General features: G+C 43.5%; 1 protein-coding gene across 5 annotated transcripts in view; it reads right to left on the bottom strand.

Annotated features, from left to right (window-relative positions):
- The window catches only part of ARHGEF9 (Cdc42 guanine nucleotide exchange factor 9), a 338,518-nt gene that overhangs the window by 222,592 nt on the left and 103,887 nt on the right, over positions 1-12,039 (bottom strand). For all 5 annotated transcript variants that reach the window (XM_088664656.1, XM_088664654.1, XM_088664655.1 and 2 more), the window contains 2 exons: positions 9,638-9,785; positions 3,236-3,345 (listed from right to left, as the gene is read on the bottom strand). In XM_088664656.1, coding sequence (XP_088520782.1) covers positions 3,236-3,345; positions 9,638-9,689 — 162 coding nt within the window. In that variant the 5' untranslated portion in view covers positions 9,690-9,785. The remainder of the gene's footprint in view (positions 1-3,235; positions 3,346-9,637; positions 9,786-12,039) is intronic.

Here is a 12,039-nt window from a genome sequence, read left to right as displayed (position 1 = left end):
TATTCCCTTCCTTATTTCCTACTCTTCTTTCTCTCCCCTCTTTCCTTCCTTCCTCTCTCCCTCCCACTCCCTCTTTTCTTCCTTCCTCCCTCCCTTCCCTCCCCTCCCTCTCCCTCTCCCTCTCCTCAGAAACATAGGATGCTGCTTTATACTTCTGGCCTTTAAACCCTGGAACCAGGAGAGCAGCTCCAGTGAGTCAACCTCAGCCAGTCCCTTTGGTGAAGGGTGGTGGCTCACTGGCAGAACATCTGTCCTGCATGCAGAAGGACCCCAGCATCTCCAGGTACCAGTAGCTCTGCAAAGCTCCTGCATGAAACCCTAGCGAGCCTCCACCACCCAGTGCAGTTACCAAAAATCATTTTTCAATAAATTGTACAATAATTGTACATTTGAATATCTACTTGCCATTATTCTGACTATGTTAGTTATTACTTACATTATTACAAAAAACAGTAATAATTGAATGCAGTGACAATAATTTATGATAATAAAGAGTGGACACATAGTCCTACAGATACAACCGGCCCTTTGAGGGTGACCAAACTGCTGATGCGGCCCCCGATGAATTTGAGTTTGACACCCCTGCTTTAACAGAATACCCTTCACATAGGGATGGCGGGACCGTTCTCCCATCCCTATCACCTGAACCAGTGCCTATCTACAACCTTACAAGTTGTGAAGATTTGCTACGTGGCAGGCGAAACCCAAATGGCAACAGCCAATCAGCCAAGTGTGGAAAATTCATGCCGTGCCCCTGTCCCAACGACAGACGACACAACGGCATAGCAAGGTCAAGCACAAAAAAGCCCTAAAAGTAGGGAAAGGTGGGCGGCTGTTCCGATGCATGAACCGAAGGAGGAAGCTCTGGGTCATGTGCATGGGTGGGTATATATAGGTCCCTCGGTCTGTTTAGACAGCGCCCCATTGGCCAGATAAAACCCAACAATGAGGGACCTACCAATCGGGTATTGTGGCTATCTAATAGACTCACCCACAACAAGGAGGTCAGTCTCCAGGTCTCACCGCAACACGTGCCCTCTTTTAGGGAGAACACACTTTCCCAAATGTTGCAAGAAATGTCCAAAGTACAGCAAATTGTCTCATCAACAGCTGCAATCCCTTGAAAAGCATTTTCTCCCAAACCGTGTAAAAATAAAAAAATAAAAAATCTTCACGCACAGTCAAGCCTAGTAATCTTTCCCATACAGCAAATGAGTACAGAATGAACATGTATAGCCTCTGCACACACTTTTGAAGTTTAGAACAGCGCCTATAAGGTTCCTCTGCAATATACTTGGGATGGGTGAATGTGTCAATATCTCATCACTGCCCTAAGGGACACCAGATGTTTCATGGAAGTATGCAAATATTGCTCCTGACACAGGGACCCTTCTCCCCCATTCTTAAGTTTACATTACTTCCTTTCTCCAGCATGTTCCTCCAGTTAGGCTCATATCTCTTTCTCTCTGAATAGGGATTTCAAGGTCAAAACACTGAGGGGTAAACACAAATACACGTGAAAATAAAACCTTTTGTAAACACATTGGAAAGAGGGTGGTAATTCTGAAATGGAGAGGAGAGGCATGTGATCGCTTTCTCTTTTTAAAAAAGATTTGCTGCGTCCACAATTTACCTCCTATCCTAACTGGCAGCACTTACAATAGCCCAAAGTGCATTCCCTGTTCAATGATGCACCATGGCTGAACTCCCGAGGCTCTGAATTTGCATGCGACCCCAAAGTCACAAGATCTGAGGTCACAAGATCACAGGCTCTAGTCTATTTTTTATGCCTCCTACCCTGCATTCCACATACAGAACGTACTAAAAAGTACAGCAGGTTACGTTCTGGGTCCCTGTTTGCATAAGCGAAAATCGAGTTACATGGGAAGCACCCTCTAAATACCATTTAAGCACCTTCTCTGCCACTCTCTCCAATCCAGACCAAAAATATGGTATCAAAAATATCTGCAACTAGGATGGAGGCTTGGAGGCTAGCTGGAGTCTGGAGGACACATGGAAAATTGGTGGCGGTGACTGCACTACTGCACGCATAAGCGGTTAGACGGGGAGTCTGAGCAACATAAACAAAGTCCCACTGGTATCTTCAGGGCTTTCACCACTCTCACTGACATCCTCCTCAGGCTCAGAGAAGGGTCTCTTTGGGAGTCACAAGTACTCTCCAGTTCTCTCCCACCATTTCCAGGTTTGAATAGAATTATTTAGTTATTTCCCGGTGATGCACGTATACGCGGTCACGCACAAGTTGATCACACATAAGTTGGTGGACACCTGTACCATCACCCAGAATCTACCATCTCACTTTGTCTGATGGTTGGCTTTACACTGTCAGGAGAGACCAGGCAATTCTTATCAAAATACACATTTCCACAACCTGGTTTGCAAGCCCTAGACTACAACATGTGCAGTGCACAGAAGTTCGAAATTCAACCAAGGTGCGGAACAACCCTGCAAATTAACTGTATATGAGAAAAGCACTTTGTAAAGAAACCAGTTGCATAGCATGCTGTGAGATCATTTCCATTCTATTGCTATAAAGCAGGGGTGGCCAACTTCCAAGAGACTGTGATCTACTCACAGAGTTAAAGACTGGCAGTAATCTACCCCCTTTTGGGGGGTTCGGGTCAAAGTTGATGAGCTTTTTTGCTTTTTTTTTAGGAAGGAGGAAGGCCCATTATTGGGGGGTTCAGGTTGAAATTGTTGAACTTTTTATAGGGAGGGAGGGGAAAGCCATGTTTTTTAGGGGTCTAGGGCAAAAATGTTGAGCTTTTTTGGGGGGAGCCAAACTTGTTGAGCTTCTTGGGGGGCACCAGTGATCTACCACAGATGTCCAGTGATCTACCGGTAGATCACGATCTACCTGTTGGACGTGCCTGCTATAAAGGATAAGGAAAAAGCAGATCAAAGCCACAAACATTTTGAAAATTACTTCGTTTTTCCATCTGCAAAAACTAAGACTGCTGAAGGAAGAATACTCCAACAGTAATATCCAACAGAAATGGGGAGGTTAATGTGCTAGTTTTTACTGAGTCACAAAATAATTCAGTGACTAATTGCTAAGAATAATAACGCTTTAAAACAACAAGAATGTGCTGCTGCCGAAGCAAATTATATTTACACAAGTTATACAGAGCCATCTTCTTTTCACAGCTAGCTATGCAGCAGATAAATGTTGCTGTCGACGCAGTTAGACACACATTTTCAGATGGTGACTTACTTTATTGAGTAGCAACTGCTCCCCTCCAGGCTTGAGAGGTCTCCATCTACGCCTGCCATTCTTCCCAGCACGATGTACCTCCAAGGTTTTTGACCCCAGATCACTCTCAGCTGCCAGGACAAGTTTCAACAAAAAGTGGGATAAAATAAAAACATATTTGGAAAAGCAGATTTCTTTTTCTTTGCAAACTTGTTTCTCCCCAGTTCTCGAGTTCTAAATCTTTTGAATCCCCTAGTGGGAATTTGGGCATGCCAACGTCTACACATTGGGCAAGAAAGAATATCACAGAAAGTTTGAGCAGACCTAGGTTCGAATCCCCCTCAGCTCCAGAGCTCACTGCATGGCCTTGGGTCAGTTATCACTTTCAGTCTAACCTACCTTGAGGGGTGATTGTGAGGATAAAATGGTGATGGAGAGAAAATAACATACAAGGAGAGGCAGGATGAAAATTTAGTAAATATTTAATAAGTAATTATGCAGAGGGAAAGAAAAGCTCAGAACTCTACAGAACTATTAAAACCGCTGATAACTTTCTGCTTGAAACTAGGTTGAGGACCCCTCACGGAGGGAAGAATCTATTAAGACATAATCTATTCTGGAGAGGGACCCATAACAAGAGAAACAGAAAGTGACAACTGGGTCCACCAAGCCATGACAGACTAAAATGTTTGCAATTGTGCATTCCCTGGACAGAGAAATTGGGGCTCCCTGACCCTTCCTGAGATAGCCACCAATCAAGAAGTCATCCTCCTTAAATTTCTTGAAAAGAGAAAAAGTGTGTACTAAAAACTCCCACTGATGGGAGTTTGGACCATAGATAGAAGCAATAATTAAGGATTTTGATCCCAATTTCCCCTTATACAATGTCTCTCAGGATCTCTCTTGATCTGAGTGACCCTTATTAGGAAGGAGGCATCACATTGGGCATCCCAGGAGCTGAGAAATGCTCCCCAAAGAATCTGTGAGTCAACAAGCATGTCCACCTAGTGCAGGGGTCAGCAAACTTTTTCAGCAGGGGGCCAGTCCACTGTCCCTCAGACCTTGTGGGGGGCCGGACTATATTTTTTTAAAAAAAAAATGAACAAATTCCTATCCCCCACAAATAACCCAGAGATGCATTTTAAATAAAAGGACACATTCTACTCATGCAAAAACATGCTGATTCCCAGACCGTCCGCGGGCCGGATTTAGAAGGCGATTGGGCCGCATCCGGCCCCCGGGCCTTAGTTTGGGAACCCCTGACCTAGTGTGTTTCCTGCAGGCAGATTATGTTTGGGCAGAACTTCCAAAGGTTTTCATAAACTCCATATCTCTTTATGGGATTACCTAGTCCCCACACATTCCATGACATAAAAATCACATAGCCCTTATTCCCCTCCCCCTCAGACTTTTGTTTTGATAAGTAACCTGTCATTCCATTTATACAAAGTTCCCTCTTTTGTCCACAAAAAGAAACCTATTTCCTTTCTGGGTCTTCAAGAGTTATTTTTGTACTATTGTGTTGTGGTGCCTTAAAGATTCATATTGTCCCCATTTTTCTGAGCTGCAATATATTATTTGTTGCGATTTTGCTCTAGTTGTAGGGCCTCTAGAAGGCACATTAAGTTACCATTCTTTATTGAGGGATAATTCTCCCCTGGTATTTTGTCCTTATTTTAAAGAAGGGTAACCTCCTCTGTTCTCCTGCTCAGATCTCTCCTGGTTGCTCATTATTTCTATATATTCTTCTTGAATAATTATGGCTTTATCAAGGCCTCGTAGATGAATAAGAGTGTATCTCAAGGACGATATTCTGTCAATTATTTTATCTTGTGACTGATTAGGTAAAGCTAAGAAATAGTTTAGAAATCTCATATGCTCCATAGAAATAGTCTCTAGAATCATTTTCTACATAGGATAGGTGCTGCTTTCTGCAATGGCGGTTTACATTTTTGTGATAATCACAAATTCAGGGTTCCTCCAAACCAAATAGATCAACAATTTCATTATTATTTTGCTCAGGTCTCCTAATCCTCATGGAATAGGGGTATACAAATGGGGTTTCCAAAGAATCTGATCATTCCCTGATTCCATAATTTATGACTTTTTACCAAATAGTCCTTTCGCCATCTGCCATTTCTGAAATGTCACCACAGAGTGCATGATGACAGTCATAAAAGAGGTTCTCTATGCCTATTATGTCATCAATATTAAGAATCCCTGGAATTAATTCATCTACTTAATGCAGAAAGTCAATTTTACATTGTAAGAATCCAGCAATGCTTAAAAAGAACAACGAAGAGCTTTCTTTTCACCCAACCATCTCCGTTGCCATTTTGACTGGAAGTCAGATCACTCTTACTCATAACAAACACAACTACTGAGTGTGCAAACAAAAATGCCTATCATATTCACTGGATTAGTTTCCATTCTGGACATGGGATAAAAAGGTGAACACTGGCAATTTATGCTCCAGTTTCCACAAAAATTATCCAATCTCCTTACTATTGGCCATGCTGGCCTGGGGTTACTGGGAGTTCCAAGTCCAACAACATCTGGAGTGCAACGGACTAGCCACCCCTGACCTGCAGGAACTCTCTAAAATAAATTACAGAAATGGGACATGCATAGTCTCTTGCTGCTTTCTGTTCCGTCAGTTCACTGTATGACCAGTGTGCGCTTGCACTCCTGTATATTGGTGCACCTCATCAAAGAACCTTGGATACACCAGGTATATAGGCATGCTATTCAAGATGGCTTTTTTTAAAGCAGTATTTTTTAAACTGTGTGTGTACTTGCAAGGGGTGGGAGGGAAAATACCTATGTAGGAACAAAGAATGCTAGCACAAGTGGTGCATGGAGGGTGCTTTCAACAATATTAGGGGTAAACTCTGGAGGGTTCTCTAATGCAGAGATGGAGAATGTGGAGCCCTCCTGATGTTGCTGGACTCCAACTCCCATCAGTCACAGCCAGCAGAGCCAGCCAAGATGATGACAGGTGTAAATCCAGCAACACCTGGAGAGCTACAAGCTTCCCCACTCCCTGTGCTCTTATGCAACAGTGTTCCACTCCAGAAACAAGAATAGATTGTTCAAAACTCCAAAATCTGGGGGAGAACACAGATGAGAATTCTGGAAGTATTCCTACTGAGGAATCAAAGTTTCTAAAATTAAAAGGTATAATTTGAATAAACCAAGAATTAAGCTCCCCCTAGCTAGTGCTGTAAGAAGAGCAGCCTTTGAGATTTTCAGAGAGGCATGTCTGCCTTTTGATAGGGTGCAAAGCCATATTCTCCTTTTTTGCACTGTTCTCATTTGGAAGTGACACACAATGGGAAACAGAGGCTGCAGAGAAGCGCAGAGACCACGTGCAAGTCCACAGCTGCTGCTTAGGCAGGCTCCTGAGTCAGCAGGCTGCACGTGGCTTCAGCACATCACAAACTGCATATGTGGGGGTTTGTGTGTTCACTCCCTCCCTCCCTTGGGCTTGTCATCGCTTTAAGGGAGAAGAGCACCTACCAAAAGCAGCTGGATTTGGGATGAATTCTTCAATAAAGTTCAGTCTGTATTTTGCTAAATTTCCTCCACTACACCAGAAAATATAAGTGCACCCCATATTTATCTGGGAGTATGGAGCACTGTAATGCAGCCTCTCCTAACCTGGTGCCATTCAGATGCTTTGGACTACAACTCCCATGGCCCCTGAGCCATAGCTGCCAAGTTATCCCTTTTTTAAAGGGATTTTCCCTTATGCTGAATAGGCTTCCTCGCGAGAAAAGTGAAAACTTGGCAGCTATGCCCTGAGCACTAGGGCTGATGGGAGTTGTAGTCCCAAACTTGGGGAAGGCTGCAATAGATCTATTGAGGATCCAGTGATGGGTGGGAGGGAGGGGAAGAGCAGTGGGTTAGAATTGTTAAAACATAGTTCAAATCTTTGTTCAGGAACTCAGCTGACAAATTAGTAAAATTCACTAATGCACTGAAATGAAGTCATTCAATGAGATTAATTCATTAAGGATTATTTGTATCACCTCGAGGCACTGTTCATGGTTCATTACACACACACACACACACACACACACTATCCTCACAACAACTCAGCAATGTAGGTTAGGCTGAAAAAGAGAGAGGGAGAGAAAGTAAAACTGGCTCACCCAGTCATGCTGAGCAGGAATTACAATGCAAGTCTCCATAGTCCTACCCTGAAACTTAAAATCAATACAGTACAATGGCACAACAAGGCATAATTGAGATGCAGGCTGTAAACCTGGGGTGGGGAACCTGTGGCCCTGTTGAACTCACTGGACTAAAACTCCCAGTGGTGGCTAGGGCTGGTGGGAATTGGAGACCCACAACATCTGAAGGCAGCATATGTTGAAGAAACAAATAAAATAAAGATGGGCAGTGGATAGCACAGCATTTACAAACCATTGCACAATGCAATCCCCCCCCCCTAAATTCCAAGGGGAGGCACCCATCATTCAACATCCTTACAGTCATCACTTTTTAATATGCAAAAGGGTCTAGAACAGGCATCCCCAAATTTCAGCCCTCCAGATGTTTTGGACTACAATTCCCATCTTCCCCAACCACTGGTCCTGTTAGCTAGGGATCATGGGAGTTGTAGGCCAAAACATCTGGAGGGCCGCAGTTTGGGGATGCCTGGTCCAGAACCACCCACCTTCAGAGAAGCAGCTCCTCGATGTTTCTGATAGCACGCCTGACTGGGAGGAGGGAAGCAACTCAAACAGAGACACAATCTGCAGCTTTCCTCTAGAAAGTGGGGAATTCTACTACTCTGTATTGGGAGGGACTGTATGATGCAAACACACCCATTGCAGAGATATGGAGGAATTTAGCCTAACTTGGAGTTAGCTAATTAGAAAGGAATGGAGCCAAAGCAGATAATCATGAAGAGATGAAGTGTGGTAATTATGCTGTATCTGCAGCAGGAATGATAATAATCCAAGCATGTCTGATGCACAGACTTCAGTGGAAGCTGATCAAAGGAGGCAGGCCCAGAGCAGTGACTCATACAGAGATGCAGCAAACAACATTCTCTAGAGTCTAAGGGCTCGTCCACACTTTCACTTGCGCCGTGTCTAGAAAACATGAGTTTGAGTTGTTTTCCATTTGACCCACACTTTCTAGCCATAGGTCTGAGTAGATTTCTCATTGCCCTATTCCTTTTCAGGGGAAAATCTGCTCTTTAGTGTTAGATCAGAACAAATGACAATCCAGGGAAAACCCAAATTGCCGTTTGCTCCAAATGAACACTAAAGAGTGGGTTTTCCCAGTGGGAAAACAGCAGAACAAGAGAAACTGTAGATAAGCCCTTAGAGTGGTTAATTTTGCTGCATCTCTGCATCAGGAGTTAATGAATGACCCAATCACAACCAATAAATAAACACAGAATTACTTGCTTCCAGCAGAAATCAATTTAAGAGGAAAACAAGAGTAGTGATTCATGCAGAGCAACAGTGGGACTTCCTCTATGGGTGGGAGTTTGGGGCTCACAACAGTCTTTAATGAATCCATTTCTGAGTTTGGGAATCAATGGGATGGGGCATTACACTTGGACCAAGGAAGACCTAAGTTCAAATCCCCTTTCAGCTATGAAGTCCATTCACATACTTTACAACTAGCCTACCTTATACAGCTGTTCTGAGGGGGGGGAAGGGGAGGGAGAGGGAGAGTAAGACCCATGTTTTCAAGCATTATGTTCCACTTTGAAACATTACTTTCATGGAAATCAAGTGTCAGAACTTCAACCTCAGGGGCATGACTGGAAGAGATTTAGCCTTTGTACCTCAACCAAAACTTAGCTCCAAAGATGATCAAAGGAGCTTAAGAGGAGTTGACCAGTCTTCACCAACTTGCCTTCCAATGTTTCAGACTATGGCTCACACAGCTGGGGCTGAAGGGAGTTCAAAACATCTGGAGGGCACTGTGTTGGTGAAGCCTGGATAAGAAAGAAAGCCCATCCCATTCAACATTCCCTTCCTCATGGTGATAAACTCAGTTGCCCCTGAGAAGCCTAGAAATGCAATGTAAAGATGATAGCCCTCAGCTGCTGTTGCTCCCAGCAGCTGGTATTCAATGCTTTGCTGCCTCTGAAACCAGAGATGGTATATATCACTATAATGGCCTGTAACTTCACTGTGAATTTGTCAAATCCCCCTCTAAAGCTAGCAGCCACTCTGTGTCTGTTGGCAGTGAATAACTGTCTATCAATTTATTTAGATGACCCAAAGAAGAAGGGAAAATGTGCCCTAATGCACTTTCTCTCCACTGTGCACAATTTCACAGAACTCTATCGTGTTCCCTCACCACCATCCCTCATGCACACACACACCAGTTGCAATCTCGCCTTTCAGAGCAAATAACTTTGCTTCAAACCAGTCCACACAAAACATTACTTACCACCAGCGCTCAACAGCAACTTCCGCTGCCGGCCAAGCTGATCCAGCCCCATTGGGGTACTTTGGGAGAGTGGCACAGACTGGCATCTGTCCAAGAGGAGTTTGAAAGGTGGAGATTCTGGTGATGGATGAGTTGGGTGGGACAGCGGCTGGGAAGGGGAGGAAAGCAAAACAAACGGGAGTCAAATTATTTCCCCCAAAATTGCAGGAGTATTAAGAAAGCATCAAGATGCAGGTATAAGAACATAAGGGGAGCCCTGCTGGATCAGGCCAAAGGCCCATCTGGTCCAGCATCCTATTGTCATAGTGGACAACTAGATGGCTCTTTTGGGAAGCCCACAAGCAGGACCTGAGTGCAACAGTGCACAGACAGATTTTGGTCTGTTTCAGTTCTTTATTCTTCCAACAAACCTACTTCCTCCTATGATCAAACTTTCTACAATAAGGAAAGTGACAGGAAAATGCATTGGGAAATGTGAGATAACAGTTTCTTTGGCACAACATCATATAACCTCTTCACAAAAGAACTCAGAATAAGCACTTACAAAATAGCCAACATCATCTAATCTCCCTGCAAAGAAATAAAAAATGCTCAATAAGCATGGGCAGCCTGATTTCTGCTTAGTGCTTCTATTTATTTATTTATTTCATCACCACCTCTCTGTGTCTATCAGGCTGCATCCAGACCTACGAGGCATAGTCAGACGCTGTCGCCTCTAAACTTTATGCCCCTTTAAGGCTCCACTCCTCATTGCAGCAGGCATAAGCTTTTGCCTTCCTGGCTCCCTCCTCCCCAAGTTCCTTAGAAACACTTGAAGCCTTTTAAAAACCTCTTAGATCCAGTAGCCATCTTCCAAACCTCTCAAAGTAAGAAAGCAGAAAGCAAAACTTCATTTCCATTATAAAAGCAGCACTGAACCAGCATTCAGGATTCTGCACGGTCTTCCTCCCTTTTCAACCAACTCTTCTTTCTCAACCTTGCCCATCATCCCTACGACAGATAGCAGTGGGCCTCATAGGGGCAATTGCTGCAAAAGATGATTGATGGCATAAGTGCATTATCTACTCTGGTGAGGAACAAGTTATTTAAAACAAAATTTCTATTGATTGAGAAACAAGAGACTCCACTGAATGAATGATCCCTCCCTTTGGTCAATCTGGGGAAAGCGAATACGTTTTACACTTGTAAACCACATGCCCTGCGAGAAGCTCAATTCAGTATACAAGGGGAGTTGCCCCCTCTTTTACCCACAGAACAATTCTGAAGGTAGTCTAGGGTAGCCTGAAGGTTACTCAATGAGAGATGCAGCTGAGTGGGACTTTAAGCCAAGTCCAACACGGTATCTCTACATCTGAACATCATGTGACCCACCCAACCAAGAACAGGTCACCAGCCCACCATGAACTCAGTAATCTGCCATCCCTCCTCTTGCCTTGGACTACATTAACAGCAGGGGAGAAGGGTCACCCAATGTCTGAAAAACCACAGGAGACTGCCACCATGTTGGTGGGCTACAGATTCCAGGTGCCATTATGCAATTCTCTGTAACAAGCTTTGAAACCTATAATAATTGTTTTATAAAGACCAAATCTCCAAAATCAAACAGAACAAAAGGAAAGCCAGCCTTTGTTGGAATTCAGAAGTGGTTTATTAACCACAAATAATTCAAACCCTTAGAATAGCTTCTCTACCTATTTTTATTCACCAGTTCTTGTCAGTTTTCCAATACAGTGGGCTGACGTGAGGTTTAATGACTGAGAATTCTGTTATGGCCAACTGTTGCTGCCAATATACTATTACATTAAAGAAGACACAAATACAGCAGAGTAGACTGATGCAATGCTAACTAATCAATCCTAAAGCCTGTATTTGAGCCAGCTCTGCTGTCAATCAATGCCACTGTTCATGAGCGGTAAATAATGTGGGAGTCAGGAACTTTGTGGAAATTTCAGTGAACAGAAGCAAATGGGAAAGCGCCTTATTTGTATGCACTGGGAGTTGGGCAGAGGAGATGTGATTGGAAGCCAAAGCAACAGCCACGACAGGATCCACATTCAAGGTCATTGCACCAAACATGCTACTGTTCCTGGGATTTCAAACTTGGAGAAAATGCCTTGCTAAGAAGCAAAACCAGCTGGAATCTGTCAATGCTGAATGTTTAGCATGATCCTTTAATTTCTTATCACAGTGATTGCAATCAGATTACACAGCAATCCTTATTATCAAACAGGCTCTGTGAGCAAGAAACGATGTATAAGATTGAATGCTCAGTGGTGTCTGTAAGAATAAAATGAAAAGTATTTCTTCAGGGTGGAGCTGAACCTTAAACATGAAATTAGATATCAGCAAATACATTGATTTCAGGATCCCTCAGTTTCTCATTTTTCCACTTTTTAGTCTAA

This window comes from Zootoca vivipara, chromosome Z2 (assembly GCF_965207765.1).
Source record: "Zootoca vivipara chromosome Z2, rZooViv2.hap1.1, whole genome shotgun sequence".
NCBI lineage: Eukaryota > Metazoa > Chordata > Lepidosauria > Squamata > Lacertidae > Zootoca > Zootoca vivipara.
This window is presented reverse-complemented; position numbering and strand designations above follow the sequence as displayed.